Source organism: Phyllobates terribilis, unplaced genomic scaffold, assembly GCF_046119375.1.
Source record: "Phyllobates terribilis strain yellow unplaced genomic scaffold, ASM4611937v1 Scaffold_7__3_contigs__length_470593459, whole genome shotgun sequence".
Lineage (NCBI taxonomy): Eukaryota > Metazoa > Chordata > Amphibia > Anura > Dendrobatidae > Phyllobates > Phyllobates terribilis.
Genome location: NW_027362767.1, coordinates 71,013,104 through 71,031,366, shown reverse-complemented (window position 1 = coordinate 71,031,366; position 18,263 = coordinate 71,013,104). Strand labels below are relative to the sequence as shown.

The 18,263-nt window shown below is 41.2% G+C and overlaps 1 protein-coding gene across 7 annotated transcripts in view; it reads left to right on the top strand.

Annotated features, from left to right (window-relative positions):
* DAAM1 (dishevelled associated activator of morphogenesis 1) overlaps positions 1-18,263 on the top strand; it is a 188,257-nt gene that overhangs the window by 130,715 nt on the left and 39,279 nt on the right. For all 7 annotated transcript variants that reach the window (XM_073638751.1, XM_073638750.1, XM_073638748.1 and 4 more), the window contains 9 exons: positions 1,593-1,687; positions 6,526-6,859; positions 10,063-10,173; positions 10,310-10,413; positions 12,142-12,208; positions 12,297-12,414; positions 14,787-14,925; positions 16,893-16,951; positions 17,883-18,070. In XM_073638751.1, the coding sequence (XP_073494852.1) occupies positions 1,593-1,687; positions 6,526-6,859; positions 10,063-10,173; positions 10,310-10,413; positions 12,142-12,208; positions 12,297-12,414; positions 14,787-14,925; positions 16,893-16,951; positions 17,883-18,070 (1,215 nt within the window). The remainder of the gene's footprint in view (positions 1-1,592; positions 1,688-6,525; positions 6,860-10,062; positions 10,174-10,309; positions 10,414-12,141; positions 12,209-12,296; positions 12,415-14,786; positions 14,926-16,892; positions 16,952-17,882; positions 18,071-18,263) is intronic.

Genomic DNA, 18,263 nt, shown 5'->3' with positions numbered 1-18,263 from the left:
AGTGCTGAGATAGAAAGAGATCGCAGAGGGAGTTAAAAGAAACCATGAAATACAAAATGAGAAGCTAATTTACGTACTGCTGGAGAGTATGCTGCCTTCTTCCTAAACAAGAAACAGAAGATAGGTGCAGGGTGAAAAGCAAAATCAGCAGAGAGATAAACTCTAGCTGGTCTTTCACTGACTGGCATAAACAACGCCAGAATGGCTGGACATCCAAATGAGAATATCACCAGCAGGAAATACCAGCAGGGGAAAAGTATATTTAGCCACACCCGAAAGGTGATTAGGCAGACAAATGATTCAATGAAAACACCTGTTAACCTAAAAATACTAAAGCAAGGATAACCGGCAATAAACACTCAGCGAAAAGGTGTAACTGCTGTGGCTCAGCGGATAGAGAAGCCAACCACAAAGCACAGGATCAAGGGATCGAACCCAGACTTATGACAGCAGCTAATGCTGTGTTGATAATAGGAAAGGCGTTCTGAAGTCCTCAAAGTTTGAAGAACATGTAGTTTATTCTCAATGAGTTTCGAAGTCTGACTTCTTTCTCAGGAGAGCCACATAAAAGACCACCTGCAATACCGCATTAACCGCTCTTACACTGGATTTAATGACAAAAAAAAATCACATGGCACACGGACACTGTATACGGATGTGTGAATGTAGCACCACACACATTCCTGCTTCCAAAATCAGGCAAATATCTAGTTCATTTTCATAACTTTTTGATTGTTGAGCGGCACAACCATTACTTATTGTGATTGTTATTACTATAACCGTCTAGATGATTTTCTTAGATGTGATACTGCTCCCTCAGTTCATGACTTTGTAGTATATACAATATATTGCACCCCTGCTGTTGTATTTAATGCTGTTAGAATGGGGTCTAAAAGGTAACGTTTCTCCTTGAGGAGAGTGACAAGCCAAGCCTGGCATGTCAGAGTGAGGAGACTTATAAGCCATGCATGCTCCTCTGGGAAATGACACAATCTGCATGCTGTTAGAATAAAAGCCAAGAAAAGTGGTAAAGTTATTGCTTGTTATGTGAGGATTAGTTTTTAATACTTTTTCTAAAAGAAATGTTGTACTTTTTAAGCAGCAATGACAATGTGTTTGATCCCACATTTGTAGTGTGTGGCGTGGCTCCTTCATTGTGCTAATCCGCAGAGGTTGCAGAGGTCAGTCTCTCCCTTACATTGATGACCCATACACTGGAAAGGCTGCCAGTGTCATTTTCTTGGAGAAGCTCTTTAATTTCAGTAGTGCGGTATTAAACCTTAGTTTTCCCTCTGTGAATAAACATTTCATAGTAATCCGGATGATCTTAGCTATTGTCTGCTATCCTGTTTACAGCAGATGGTTTAACCGGGCACAGAGTGCCATCCTTCTGTCCCGAAATCAGCATCCATCAAGGGCCTGTTTTAGGGTTTTCGCTACTGATTATTATTATTAAATCCTATAAATTTAGTTTAGATTGGTAGGACGGATTATGTGCTCTTCTCTGCACTCCCATGATGCAAGAAATGGTTAATGATCCTATTAAACTCTTAATGAACGAGCAATTAACTTTCCCATTTCCCATGTCGCAGAGGAGAACATTATTGGCAATGGAGAAGGAAGATGAAGACGAAAGGAACAAAACTGTAGAGAGCTTGAAGACGGCGCTAAGGACGAAACCTATGAGGTCAGTTCGATCCTCTATAAATATGTATTTTTTATTCTTTCAGTCACTTATGTGACTGATTGTTTTATAGATGTAAGTAATAAATTCAGCTCCGGGTGAAGTCAGACTGTGCAGCGAAACACTTGTGGTCATTGGCCAGATTAGGTTGATTGATGGGGTTCTTTATTGTTTATTTACATATGCTGGTAGGTCAGAAGCCATGATAAGTGATATATATATATATATATATATATATATATATATATATATATATATATATATATATATATATCACAAAGATTTTTAGAGTGGAGTGCCAGAGGTTGCTGATCTCTGGTATAGATGATAAAAAATGAATAACGTTTGCAATTTACATGTGGTTAAAAAAAAAAATACAGTAAAGCATTAAGACTAGTGTTGAGCGAACATGCTCGACACTGCTCGGTACTCGCCCGAGCATCACGCTACTTGGGATGTTCGGCGAGCACCGAGCATTTCCGGGTTACTCGGGCGGGAGCTCGGGTCTCCGCCCTGCATGTTTGGTGCTCTTTACAGAGCCAATGAACATGCAGGGATTGCCAGCCAGTTACTGTAATGCCGCAGCCATGTTGTTTGTGGGCATTACAGTGATTGGCTGGCCGCACAGCGTCACCTCCCAGACGATCAGCCCGTCATGATTGGTGTGTGTGGGTGTCTGCGCGATGTCTGCGGGTGTGTGCGGTGTCTGTGCGATGTGTGCGGTGTCTGTGCGATGTCTGCGGGTGTGCGCGGTGTCTGTGCGAGTGTGTGCGGTGTCTGTGCGATGTCTGCGGGTGTGCGCGGTGTCTGTGCGATGTCTGCGGGTGTGCGCGGTGTCTGTGCGATGTCTGCGGGTGTGTGCGTGCAGGCAGACATAGGCCGATGTGACACTACTACTCCCATCGGCCTATGTCTGTCCCCCGTCCACTCCTGCTCCCATCGAGCTGATCCTGTTGGCACTAGTTCCCATCATTCTGATCCTGCTATTTAAATTGCCCTACTGTGTCCCCAATAAATGTTAAATACATGTCATTGGTGGCCAGTGGTTGCCTACAATAAATTAGTTCATACATTACCTGTCCCCGCCGATCGCCACCTAAAATAAAGTAAAAATTAAAAAACTACACCTATACTCACCTAGACACCTAATTCCCCGAAGCCATCGATCTCCTGTAATAAAATGTAAAATAATAAACCACAACCTTATCCTTACCCCTCCGTAGTAGTCCACGAGTGTCCCACGATGATCTCCAGTTTAGAGCCGCCACATAGAATGTGACCGCTCTGAACCGCTGCCGCCGCTAGAATGATGGGGCCGTAAAGCAGCCCCGTCATTGCATAAGCGGGTTCGCCGGAGTTCAGGCAGCGCTGCTCCGGTTAGCTCCTTTACGGCCCTGCTGTATCGTGAGAAATTCCCACGGTACAGCAGTGCCGTAAAGGAGGTCTCCGGAGCTGCGCTGACTGAATGCACTCCGGTGACCTCGGTCAGTGGCTCACGCTGCCGGGAGCGGACATGTTCCCGGCAGTGTGAGCTTACAGCAGCCATGCACAGCTGTCACCATCTCCAGATGTGACAGCTGTGCATGGGAGATCAGCGCAGGAACGTGGACAGGTAACTATTTTTTTTTAGTAAACTAAGAATTAAATAAAATTGTGTGTTTTATTTCAAATAAATTATTTTTTTCTGGGTGTAGTGTGTGTTTTTTCTTTTTAACACTTTGTAGGTTAGTAATGGGGGTGTCTTATAGACGCCCATCATTACTAACCTGGGCTTCATGGCAGCTGGCGCTGACATGAACCCCAACCCTATTACCCCCTGCCACCGCACCAGGGCAGCGTGGAAGAGCTAGGCTAAGCGCCAGAATTGGCACATCCTATGGATGCGCCATTTCTGGGGCGGCTGACGGCTGGTGTTTCTAGCCTGGGAGGGGGCCAATATTCATGGCACCCTTCCTGGGCTATTAATATCAGCCCCCAGCTGTCTGCCTAGCCTTTGCTAGCTATTAAATAGGGGGTACCCCACGTCATTTTTTTTTGGGGGGGGGGGGGGTCCCCCATTTTAATAGCTAGTAAAGGCTAGGTATTCAGCTGGGGGCTGATATTAGTAGTCTGGGAAGCTCTGTGGGTATTACCCACTTCCCAGGCTTCAAACATCTGCCCCAGCCGTCTGCTTAACCTCCGCTAGAGCCTAAAATTATGGGGGATCCCACGCCAATTTTTTTTTAAATAAATCCTTTATTTTAACACTAAATGACATTTGAGGAGTTAATAAAGATGCAGTCCCTTAATTATTATTTATTTTTTAATTATTTTTTCCCAAAAATTATGACGTGGGCTTTGCCATATTTTTGTATGCCAGCCAGGTACAGCATCCAGCTTCTATGAACGCGCCATTTTCCGGGGTGGCTGCGGACTGCAATTTACACCGGGGGGGGGGGCAGAAAGCTTGGGCCTCCCTGCGCTGCAGATTCCATCCCCCAGCTGCCTAGTTGTACCTGGCTGGACAGACAAATAGGGAGAAGCCCCACGTATTTTTTTTTTTTAAATTATTTCATGAAATTCATGAAATAATAAAGAAAAAAAGGCCTTCCCTATATTGTTGTGTCCGGCCAGGTACAAACAGGCAGCTGGTGGTTGGGCGCAGCCCGTTCCTGCCTGCTGTACCTGGCTGGACACAAATATAGTGCGAAGCCCCACGTCAATTTTTTTTTTAATTATTTCAGGAAATTCACGAAATAATTAAAAAAAAATTTCTTCCTTCCTGGGCTATTAATATCAGCCCCCAGCTGTCTGCCTAGCCTTTGCTAGCTATTAAATTAGGGGGGACCCCACGTCATTTTTTTGAGGGGGTCCCCCATTTTAATAGCTAGTAAAGGCTAGGTATTCAGCTGGGGGCTGATATTAGTAGCATGGGAAGCTCCGTGGGTATTACCCCCTTCCCAGGCTTCAAACATCTGCCCCAGCCGTCTGCTTAACCTCCGCTAGAGACTAAAATTACGGGGAACCCCACGCCAATTTTTTTTTAAATAAATCCTTTATTTTAGCACTAAATGACAAGTACAGTAATCAACACTATCACTGTACTTATTATATATGTGACTGACATGTTTCTATCTATCTAATCTATGTGTGAAGCTCTATTCTGTCTGTTATAAATTGTCGGGTACCGCAGCTGAATTGCCGGCCGGCTTTTTTAAAGAGACACTGCATGAAAACACAATTATTTTTTTAAATAAATCCTTTACACTAAATGACAAGTGCAGTAAGCAACACTGTCACTGTACTTCATATATATGTGACTGACATGTTTCTATCTATCTAATCTATGTGTGAAGCTCTATTCTTTCTGTTGTAAATTGTCGGGTACCGGTGTATGCGCTGATGAATTGCCGGCTTTTCATGTTTCACTGTGAGCATTGTTCCCATCGATTTGGGCAGCCACCTCCCCCAATACATTCTACATTATTCTTAGTTGTTTTACTTCATGTAGAATTAACCTACTTTTCATTCCGATATTAGTGTCCCATTGACTTGCATTGGTTTCCGGTATCGGAATCGGCGATATCCGATACTTTTTGGGTATCGGTCCGATCCAATCCGATACGATATTTCCTGATATCGGAAGGTATCGCTCAACACTATCCTTAACATATTTCACAGGAAAAAAGTTTCACTTTCGTTTTTGAACGTTTTATTGTGAGCCCGTAAAAGTGGCTTAATACCTCTGACCACGTTGTTGACAGCAGTGACCTGGGGGTCAGAAATGCTTCCTGGGGCGATCCCCATGCTGTCCCCATGTCATTTGAGCACTGTCACTATCGTTTTGGGCACTTGTTAGGCTTTTAAAAGACTGCCGGGGGAGCCGCCGCAAAAATGCTCGAGTCTCCCATAGACTAACATTGGGCTCGTTGCTCGGGTCGAGCACCCGAGTATCACGGCGAGCTCGGCCCGAGCTTCGAGCACCCGAGCATTTTAGTGCTCGCTCAACACTAATTAAGACATTTACTCACATAGTATAGTGCCACCTAGTGTTAAGTGTATAGCAATGTGCATGTCCACCGAATGAGCCGAGTTCTGGTAGTCGCACATGCGCAGTCAATTTCTACACAGCCAGGTCACTGCATAATGATCTTCTGTTCATTGCCGAGCAGTCGGAAGAAATAGCTTTCTTTCCTGCTTGTCAGGGAAGAATCTGAGCCTCCACAGTACAATAGCAGCAGATCTGAACAGACGGCTTCTGCAGAGTAAGTGAAAAAGGATTGTCGTCAGCTGCCAGAAGGGGAAGGAGACTGATTCTGTCTGGAACCAGTCTCCAGCAGCTCAGATTAAGAGCAATACACATGGAAGCAAAAGATGATGAGAAGGGGAGCTTTCTGTCGTGCTTGTCAGGGAAGGAGCTGATCCTCCACAGTACCATAGCAGCTGATCTAGGCAGGCTGCTTCTACAGAGTAAGTGAAAAAGGATTGTCGTCAGCTGCCAGAAGGGGAAGGAGACTGATTTAGAAGCAAAAGATGATGAAAAGGATATTGTATGTTAAACACGCCACCCATTATTTTAACTAAAGTAATAGGTGGCAGTTTCACTCTGAAATTATTATACAGGAGTATCCCTTTAAAACCTTACATCTTGCATATTGGGCTACATTCATTGTGTAAAATTGGTTTAAGGTCTTGTGGTTAAACTGAGTGACATAGTGAAGGATCCCTGTGTCATGTCCCCACCACCTTCAGGTCTTGCATTTGGCATAACACTGTGCTTGAGTTTTTCCAAAAGTTTTATCGATTATATTTTACAGTAGGCACACATTGTGAATAATTAGAATATTTTTTTTTTTATATAGGTTTGTGACCAGATTCATAGAGATGGACGGTTTAACGTGTATATTGAACTTCCTTAAAAGTATGGACTATGAAATAGCAGAGTCTCAAATACATACCTCTCTCATTGGCTGCATCAAAGCGCTAATGAACAACTCTCAGGGGCGGGCGCACGTCTTGGCCCATTCAGAGAGCATTAATGTAATTGCTCAGAGTCTGGCCACGGAGAACATCAAGACTAAAGTAGCTGTTCTGGAAATAATGGGAGCCGTCTGCTTGGTCCCTGGAGGACACAAGAAAGTACTGGAAGCAATGCTGCACTACCAGAGATACGCCAGCGAGAGGACGCGCTTCCAGGTAACACAACAATCACTTTACAGGGGTATTCCCAACTGGGCAAGGTAACACAGATCCACAGAATAAAAAGTAACTTTCTGACGACTGACCCCCCCCACTGATCCCAATGGTTGGACCCGCAGCGATCAGCAACCAATCCGCTATTCTGTGGATCGGTGATAACTTGCCCAGTTGGAATAGTCGGCGCCCATACACATTACTCATGTTGACGGAACTCGCTGATATCATTGGGTTCGCGCATGTCAAAATCGAAACTCCAAAATTGCTGTTTCTTTGTCTCATTTTTTTCACAAAAAAAGCAATAATAAGTAATCAAAGTGTTGTATCTGCCAGAAAATGATACCATAAAATACTACAACTCTTTACACTAAAAAATCCCTGACACAGCTCCATCAAGGGAAAAATCGAATAGTTACAGGTCTCAGAAAATGGGGCCATAAACCAATTTAATTATCAAATCTCTGAATTTTGTATAAGCAATTAAAATAGTAAAAAAATAAAAAGTTTGGAATCACTGAAATCATATTTTCCTGGAGAACCATGTTGCCAGGTCATTTTTACTACGCTGAAACCCAAAAAAACAATTGCGTAATTGCTAATTGTTTCACTATTTCTCAGTTTAATTCTTTCTTGTATTCTAATTCATTATTTGGTAAAATGAGTGGTGTCCGTCAAAGCTACTAGGTGTCCCACAAAAAAAACAAGTCCCTCCCAATACTATGTTGACGGAAAAGTCAAAAAGTTTTGCCTTTTTGAAGAAGGGAAGAAAAAAATGACAAAATTTGCTGCATCCCAAGGTCTCAGTCAGACGTCAGTTTTTGTCATACGAGTTCTAACCGTATATTTCACTGATAGAACTCGTACCTATTGTAGTCTGTGGGGCTGTTCACATGTCCGTGTATTTTTTTCTGACAGAGTGGTCCTCACAAAATCGCGAAGACGTGTCCGAATTTGATCCGAGTCTCAGATCAAACTTGCCAAGGCATGTCTGAGCCCATGAAACAAATCTGATTGAGTTTTTTCAAGCTTATCCCATTAATCAGTTGTATTTTTTTTTTCTTTAAATATGAGAAAAACTGATGAAACGCAAACCATTTATTTGGGTACAAGAAAAATTACTGACATCCGAAAGAGGCCTTAGACAGTTAAAGGGTTATTCTCATCGCCAAGATCTTATCACAATAAGTAGTATAATAATATTATCAAATACCTCCAATTAGAAATATAGTATAGTTCTTCTTATTAGCTATGTCATTTACCCCATGTGCAGGGCTTTGAGGTAGCTCTGGCATCCATGGTTACGACCACTCCTATAGTGACAGTTGCTGTTAGTGGTCGTGGAAAATGTAAGCTACTGCAATGCCCTGCACATGTGGTAAGTAACATAGCTAATTAGAACTATACTACATTTCTAATTGGAGGTATTTGCTAATATTATTATTATTATTATATCTACTACATATTAGGATAGGATCTTGGAGATGGCAATACCCCTTTAAGCCAAATGTGCCTGTTTATGGCTGACTGGTGACATGCCTCACTGTTGTCATGTTTCTTCATCTGTGTCACTAGTTTTCAGTAAAATCATAGACTTGACCTTCGCTGGTTGAAGGATGTTTTGTTTTTATGAAATAAATTTATTTTTTTCACAATTTTTGTTTTTGAACATGTTTTCCTGTACTTTCTACATTGTAATTGTGCACATTGTTTTTCTAATGACTTCTATATGAACATTTTTCAGGGACACCTAGTTTTTGTTTCTGAAAATTCAGACCAGATCTTGGAAACCTAAGATACGATGTCTGTTTATTTTCTGGTCCGGTTTCTTGACCCTTCTGAAAATACACAAGCAAACTGGATAGTTTGATCCAGCTGATCTTATGGCATCATAAAGAACTTATTACTTAAAGTGGTTTTCACATGAACAAAGTTAATTTTAATCAATAGATCTTTGAATAATAATAAGTTCCACAATTGGTTGTGTTTACAAATAATGTTCCTGTGCTTAGATAATCTTATAAATGTGCCCCTGCTGTGTACTGTGTAATGGCTGTGTCTGACCGTACAGGAACATGGTCTGATCATACCACATCTCCTGGGCAGGAGGGGGAGAAAAATAGTATACAGACAGGACAGCAGGGGATCGCAGCTGATTCTTTCTTTGAGGTAAAATGCTTTATCTCACAAAAAGAATCAGCTGTGATCCTGTGCTGTAATGTCTGTATACTCTTTCTCCCCCTCCTGCCCAGGAGCTGTGTTATGATCAGGCCATGTTCCTGCACGGTCAGACACAGCCATTACACAGTACACTGCAGGGGCACATTTATAAGATTATCTCAGCACAGGGACATTATTTGTAAACACAACCAATTGTGGAAATTATTATTATTCAAAGATCTATTGATTAAAATGTTGACTAAAATTAACTTTGTCAGTCGAGAAAACCCCCTTTAAATTAGCGTTAATTCCAGATAACCTGTAGGTCCTCAACTCCCTGCTTGTCCTTTCCAATATCAATAGGGAATATTTCAATTATTTCAGTCTATATTTGCTTTCTTCAGCTTGTAACCAGGTATTTTTGGATCAATCATTATGTAAGAAAATCTGAGACTTCTCCTAAGTCATAATGGTGATTTTCTACAGACATTAATGGGAACCTGTGAGAAACTGTATGTACAAGGGGAGGAAAGAGTGCTAAAACATCAATTTCCAATAATTAAAAATTGTCTTTCATATATAAATATGTATTATTTTGATAATTATTGCATATGGTTGATATTAAAGGGTGTTTATATGGTTGATATTAAAGGGTGTTTAAACTTTTTGAAACTACCCATCTTTTTGTTTTGGCAAACACTTGACTCCTTCCTTGTGTTAAATAAAAAAAAAAAAAAGTATAAATATATATCTGAAAATTCGCTTCTATTCAATTGAATAGGAGAACCCGGCAGCAACCACTAAATCAGTGGACTGCTTATATCTGGCCACCGCTAGAGCTGAGAACAGCTGATTGAAAGGGGGTGCCAGGTGTAAGACCCCCACCAATCTGATATCAATGATAGCTCTTCGATATTGTTGTAGTAGAACAACCCCTTAACACAGAGGACATATTTTCTTGTTCCAAACCACCAGTGATATAGTCACATTTTGTTGCGATCAATGATTTGACCACTATTGTTTTTTTCTATTTTGGTGTTTCTTAGACTTTAATTAATGACCTGGATCGGAGTACAGGCCGGTATCGCGATGAAGTCAGCCTGAAGACCGCAATCATGTCTTTTATTAATGCGGTTCTTAGTCAAGGAGCCGGTGTGGTAAGAAATATATATATATATATATATTATTTTTTTATTTTTGCCTACTCCTGCTGTAAATATTGATCATAAGGAAGATCTGTTCTGTTTCATCAAAGTAGCTAATATTTGGTATATTTTTTTCTGCATATTGAAGGAAAGTTTAGATTTCCGGCTTCATCTCCGATTCGAATTTCTAATGTTGGGAATTCAGCCGGTAATTGATAAACTCCGGGAACACGACAACTCTACGCTCGATAGGTAAGCCACGCAGCACACTGACTGTCCCCCAACCTTTGTTGTATGTTTCATTCCTTTTTTTCCTTTGTTTTATGATCGGTCTCCGACAACTGCGGTCATAGTAGAACGTTACTATCCAATATTGCAATTGTAGGAAAACTACATGTAAATATATACTTTGGGTTAGAATAAAGTGACAACTTCTTTGCCAGGAGACATTTTTAAGTTCTTTGGTGCATGGTCTAGCAATGGTCATGCAAAGTAGGCTGTGACCGCCACCAAAATTGGCCCCTGACATAATAAAACTTCATAAAAGTCAATTACAATTGTGCACAACCTCTATCACACACTTTTTTATTTTTAAAGGGGTTATTACAACCTCCTGTTGAAGGCTATGTACCCCCTTTTTTAACTTTAGTATGCACGTATTTTCTATTGAGTTACATTAAAGATTTTGCACCATTTGCCTTCCATAGTCTCTGCCTAATGATGGCTCCAGAATTAGTTAACTGGGAATCCATTAGTGAGCTCCTTCTGATGGGCGACTTCCTCCATCTGAGCTTCTCTCAGCTGATTTGGTCCCGTAAAGAACCTCACTAAAACGAATATGAATTATGAACTCTCCCAACAGGACTAGCTCACTGCTGGATTCCCAGTTTACTCCTTCTGCAACTAGCAGTATACAGTCAAATACAGAGGCTATGAAAGCAGAGTACAACATTTTTAATGAAGCTCAATTGCAAAATAGATTTTTAGCCAAAAAGGGAACCTATCATTAGGTATCCCATTATGAAGCTGATGCCAGCACATTTTGTATGCACGCTTGTACGTTACTCTGCACCATATTGTCCAATGGGCATGTATGGACCAACCTCGGCGCCTGCTGTGAGCTCGCCAACCCGACCCCTCTGGCTTTGATTGATTGGGGTCTGGTTAACAAGCTGACAGAAGGATGCAGAGGTGGGTCCATATATACTCCCATCGGGATGTTGGGATCCTAATTAGGATAACATTTGCTGCTATCGGTTTAATAATGGGAAACCTGGTGACAGTTTTTTTTTATCCAAGAAAAAGAATTGACCCAAAGTTGTCCTTATCATTTTATATCTTCTGTTACATTATGTGGAACTTCCAGCTACGGAGCCATTTGGCCGACCCAGCCTGTCGATGCATTGCACGGATGGCCAATTCTTTGATTTGCCACCATTTGTTGGATTTTCCAGAATTGGGCAATGGGATAAAATAGTAAAAGGTTTCCGTGCTACCTCTCTCTCATCTCCCTCGACAGTCACTCTTTGCTTGGCTGCAGTGATGATGTGCCATCTACTGCCAGTGACCACTGCAGCCAATCCATGGTCTCAGCGTTCACTCATGGTTGACGGCACGCAGCAGCAAAGTGAAGAATGACCAGTGGGTAGGAGCAAAACGGCAGTACAAGAAATGGCATAAGAAAAAATTTAGAAAATTGCAACTGCATTACTGCCATAGAAAATACGGCAATATTATAATATGCAAATATGAAATGTGGAAAATTAGAACTGCAATATTGCTACAGAAAGAAATGAAGGTACTCCACCACCAGTGACAAGGCGTACCTTATAGTTATGTGTTTGTACGGAAACTGCATGTGACTTCTTGGTCATTTATTTTATTCCAATCACGGAAAGTGCCTATAATACATAGTAGAACTTTATGGAATGCGAAAAGTACTCCGACGTATAGCCACATCTAATCCTTCCATATTTGCAGGCATTTAGATTTTTTCGAGATGTTGAGAAATGAAGATGAACTTGAATTTGCCAAAAGATTTGACCTGGTAAGTGTCCCGATCTTTGCCATTTAATAGATGGGGGGGATGTATCATGTTCTCTGATTGATAATCTGTGTGTTTCTTACTTGCTCAGGTTCACATAGACACTAAAAGCGCAACTCAGATATTTGAGCTGGTAAGGAAGAGGTTAACGCACTCAGAGTCCTATCCACACTTTATGTCTATACTTCATCATTGCCTCCAAATGCCTTGTAAGTATACGAGCTGTGAGTGTATCTTGCCGGCTATGGAGAAGTCATACAGATTAATGTTATAATATTTAGATAAGTTGTGTTATTATCTCTGCTATTGTTATAATGATTTACTCCTTGTGCAACAGCCGAAAAATATACATTGCACCTACTGGGAGGGATAGGGTAGATCATGTATGGGTTTAATTTCACTACAGATTTTTGGATAATTTCATACACAATGATAGTACTGTGAGTTTTATGCCTGGAAATCTGTGCAGTTTATGTCAACTATATTGACATACTCATACCTTTTGAATAAGAGGGTTAACAATCCTTTTAATGAACAGAAATGTGTACTTAACTTAAAGGGAATCTTTCAGTAGGATCAACCCTCCTAAGCCGTCTACATGGGCATGTAGGTCATAGGAAGCTGAATAAAATGATACCTTGATATCGGCGATTCAATGTATTATTCCAGAGAAATCCACATTTTTCATGTACAGTACAGACCAAAAGTTTGGACACACCTTCTCATTTAAAGATTTTTCTGTATTTTCATGACTATGAAAATTGTACATTCACACTGAAGGGATCAAAACTATGAATTAACACATGTGGAATTATATACTCAACAAAAAAGTGTGAAACAACTGAAAACATGTCTTATATTCTAGGTTCTTCAAAGTAGCCACCTTTTGCTTTGATGACTGCTTTGCACACTCTTGGCATTCTCTTGATGAGCTTCAAGAGGTAGTCACCGGACTGTACTGTATGTAAATGAGCTGTTAAGATCAATGGGCCGGGCATAGATCTCCCTGAGAATCTGCCTCCAGAGCTTATTTTATATGAAAGGGAAAGTTACCAGTGTGATGTGTAATGGACACTCTCTGCTCTCCTGATCTCTCTGCAGAGCTATGTGTGATTATACCTGACACATCAGCACTTGTCCTTTCAGTACTTCAGCTTCCATCTCACAGGCAGTCAGTATTGCAAAACAGCAGAGCTGTGAGAGCTGCAGCAAATGTGTTTGTTATGAGACAAAGTACAGCTCTACTGTTCTGTGTTAGTTACATGTCTCACACTGGTAACATGACCTTTTATTAAAAATAAGATCTGGAGGCAGATTTTCCTGCAGATCTATGTTCGGCCCATAGTCCTGAACAGCTCATTTACATATAAGAAAAACGTGGATATCTCTGGAAAAAAAACATCGGATCACCGATATCAAGGTATCATTTTATTCAGCGTCCTAAGACCTACATGCCCGTAAAAACAGCTTAGGAGGGTTGATCCTAGTGACAGATTCCCCTTAATAACTATTTCCTCTTGAAATATGTGGAGCACTGCCGTAGCACTGACTGGGCAGCTGCATATATCTTCAAAACAGAGAGGTCATATAGTACAGTCTAGGGAAACTTCTACACATATCAACAAACTGTAACCGTTAATAGATCACCATCTGGTGTTCACCCAAGTTGCTCCCACTGCATAAGCCTGCCGCTGTTGTAGGCTCCAAAACTGATATTCTGCCTTATAGTCCTCCAGCTGTACATTAAAGGGCTTTTCTGGCTTGTTTAATAAACGGTCAGCAGCAAGAATTACTCTCCCTCGGTCTTTGTCACAAATGATGGCATACTGACCTCTAGTCTTCTGATCCTGCAGCCAATCGATGGCTGCAGCGGTCAGTGCTTGGTTGTTTTAATATCATAACTGACAATATGGAGGAGCACTGGAGCGGGGAACAGATTCCCGAAGTGAGTAGATTTTCTATTAACCTCATGGGTTGCTGCTGATAGTTTTTGAAACAAGCCGGATAACCTCCTCTTAATTCTTGACCCAGCTAGGATAAGTAATCTAGTAATATTAGGCTGATTCTGCAGGCTCTGTCCCAGTCTACACAGCAAAGCTGAGCTAAAGACATTAAGCCATTTTTGAGCATTAGTATTCGAACACTTTAAAACATTTTTTTATGGATAGTCGTCACATAAAGAACAAGAACATACTCAAATTATTAACAATTATTTTAAAAAAAAATCTATTTAAAAATTGTTTTGTTATGATACATTTCCTTTTAAACACCGTCCAATAAAATGTCAACGAGACTTTGAAATCACAAGTTTAATGAAAAACACAACCTGGCATCGGGCCTCCGATAAATCTGTCTTCTTGGCTGGCTCCGTTATTCTTTCTCTTTTACATATTTGCTACGTGATGATTATTTATAGAGCGCGTCTGGTGTCACTTGGTGTCAATTGTTTTCTTCTGAGGACACAATATATTATCTGTGGGTACTTTGCTTCCTGAAGGTTATGCCCTTGCCCTATATATATATATATAATATAATATAACATTTATTCAACGTCCTTGTCCCTTTATTCTCTTGGAAACAGATAAACGAAGTGGCAATACTGTACATTACTGGCTCCTCCTGGATCGGATCGTTCAGCAAATTGTCATCCAGAATGACAAAGGCCAAGATCCCGACATCTCTCCTCTGGAAAATTTCAACGTCAAAAATGTCGTTAGAATGTAAGCGACGATCATTAGAATATGTCATATTTTGTCATTTCACACCGAGATTTCAATTAATTTAAAAACAAAAATGTTTCTTAGGCTATGTGCCCACGATGCAGAAATGCTCCCTGGCAGAAAAAACGCATGCGGATTGTACATGCGGATTGTACATGCGTTTTTCCTGCCAGGGACATGCGGATGTGAAGCGTTCTTCACTTGCATTTCCGCATACGGGTTGACAAGCGCTTTCCAAGCGATTTTAGCATCACTTGGAAAGTGCTTGACAACTTGGTCACACTATATAAATCCATGCAAACGGCATGTATTTATATAATGTGACACGATAGAATGGTAAAAAATAAAAAAAATAAATCTATACTTACCCTCTGATGGCCCCCGGTGTCCTGCTTCCCTCCGTTCTCCCTTGCCGGCAGCGGTACACTGAAGGACCTGCCGACATCAGCGTCTCGTGACCCGTCACATGACTGTGACATCAGCGAAGGTCCTTCAGTCCATCGCGAACTGCTGGCATGAGAGGAGCAGCGCATCGGGGGCCGCCAGAAGGTAAGTATATATATTTATTTTTTCTTTTCTTTTTTTTTTTTTTTTTTTTACAGTTTTCTATGGTACCCAGGTCCGGAGGAGAGTCTCCTCTCCTCCACACCCGGGTACCATCCGCACATTAGAACTCATGGAATCCGCATCTACATATACAGTGATGCGTAATCCATGCGTTCTAATGCAAGTCAATGGCGGCGAAAACACAGCACTTCCGCAAAATAATTGCTAGTGCTGCGTTTTTTTCCGCAATGATAATCCGCAACAGAAATTTGCACAGCGCATGCGGATTATCATTGGGGGACATGGCAGGCCTTCTACCATGCATTTTTTAAACGTTTATGCAGCGTTTTTGCCGCTGCGGAAACGCTTAAAAAACGCATCGTGGGCACACAGCCTTATGGAAGGAAAACTAATAGTTATGGACCAGACAGAATGTATTGGTAACACAATTGGATCATTACTATAATTCTCGACCTTCACACCATTCAAGTGTGGACTCTACAGAGCCTGATTCTTGGGATCGATGACCACCAGTGATCAGGCAGTTATGGAATAGGGCAGTGTTCCCCAACTTCCGTCCTCAAGAGCCACCAACAGGTCATGATTTTAGGATTTCCTTAGCATTGCATCACCTGGACAGGCAAGAATTCCATCACTTGGGCAATACTAAGGAAATCCTGAAAACATGACCTGTTGGTGGCTCTTGAAGACCAGAGTTGGGGAACACTGGGGTAGGGAATAACTTCACAGTAGGAGCAAAATTGATTAAAAAAAAACTTTAAATCCCCACATGTTCTAAATATAAAAAATCTTTCTGGAGTCAAGGAGGTGGAATTTCTCAGAAAAAGTGAAGAATGGCCATGACCTAAGCCCCAGTGCATTGGGCTTCATTGAGGTCTTCTCTAATCCGTCCAAAATCCTACATCCTACCCAGATTCCCTCTGCATGTGCAGGATTTTTTCAGGATTGAGAGGATGTACTATGTCCTCAGGGATTTGACAGGTTTGGGATAAGCAGAAGAGGTAAAGAAACTAACAAGATGTGAGAGCTGTAAATATAAATAACCTTTCTGGAGTCAAGGAGGTGAAGCTTCTCAAGAAAAGTCAAGGATGGCCGTGACCTAAACCCCAGTGCTTTGGGCTTCATTGATGTCTTCTCAAACCCGTCCAAAATCCTACAAGAGCTACCTGTAGATCACCGCAGTGAGCGGACAGGTGGAGTGCAAGGAGTCTGCTGTATTCATTTAATGCTCCTCTTATCCAAGCTGCACAACATTATTGCACCATTTAGATGACTAGGAGTGCAGATTTGTAGCTTAGCACTGGATGTGCAGATGTTTGACCTGTTATACGTACATCAGCCCTTGTTTTCCACATTTATAAGACCCTTCTGGTTACTTTGATGGTTTTATTTCTACTCAGGCTGGTTAATGAGAATGAAGTGAAGCAGTGGAAGGAGCAGGCTGAGAAGATGAGAAAAGGTAAATGTGTGATGCTCTGCTACGTCAGTCCCATAGACAATGAATAGAGCTGTAATGCTCATGTGTCCACTGCTCCATTCACCAGGTGATACGAGAACCCAAGTTCTCGTGATTGGTAGGGGTCCCAGCAATGGGACCCCCAGCTATCATACATTAGTCACTTATTCTGTAAATAGGATTTTTCTTCTTAGTCATACTAATTTTATAGTCTTCATTTGATAATCTGTAATACCACAGCGCTACCTGGACCACTCCTAATTCTGTTTTATAAAATTAAAGAGGTTTTCCCACAAACAAAGTTAATTTTAATCAAAAGATCTTTGACTAATAATAAGTTCCTCAATTGGATGTTTTTAAATAAAATGTTCCTGTGCTGAGATAATCTTATAAATGTTCCCTTGCTGTGTACTGTGTAATGGCTGTGTCTGACTGTGCAAGAACATGGTCTGATCATACCACAGCTCCTGGACAGGGGAGGACGCAAAAGAGTATACAGACAGAATCAGCTGTGATCCCCTGCTGTCCTTTCTGTGAGGTAAACCATTGCATAAAAACAGGCAGGGAAATGTTTTATCTCACAGAAAGAATCAGCTGTGATCCCCTGCTGTAATGTCTGTATACTCTTTTGCTTCCTCCCCTGCCCAGGAGATGTGGTATGATCAGACCATGTTCCTGTACGGTCAGACACAGCCATTACACAGTACACAGCAGGGGCACATTTATAAGATTATCTCAGCACAGGAACATATTTTTTAAACACATCCAATTGTGGAACTTATTATTATTCCAAGATCTATTGAATTAAAATGTACTTTGTTAATGGGAAAACCCCTTTAATTCTTTGTAAAGTAGGACTGACCTATTTGTGCATGCAAAAAAAAAAGCAAAAAACACCCGATCCCGTGACTTACATCCATTTATCCCATTCCAGAGCATCATGAGCTGCAGCAGAAACTGGAGAAAAAGGAGCGAGAGTGCGACGCCAAAACTCAGGAGAAAGAGGAGATGATGGAGACTCTGAACAAGATGAAGGAGAAGCTAGAAAAGGAATCTACAGAGTGCAAGCAAGTGAAGCAGCAGGTGGTGGAGCTCACAGCACAAGTCCAGGAGCTGAATAACGTAAGAAATCCCAACCATTCTCATTAGCAACGATCACATTTGTAGAACTTGTAAAAATTAAAGGGGTTGCCACATGATAGAAATTTGTATATGTGTCATGAGACAACCACTAAGGGGAATGTTTCATAAAAAGACAAACTATTGTTTAAATCAGATTGAAAATGTATTAAGATATAATAATAAATGTACTGAA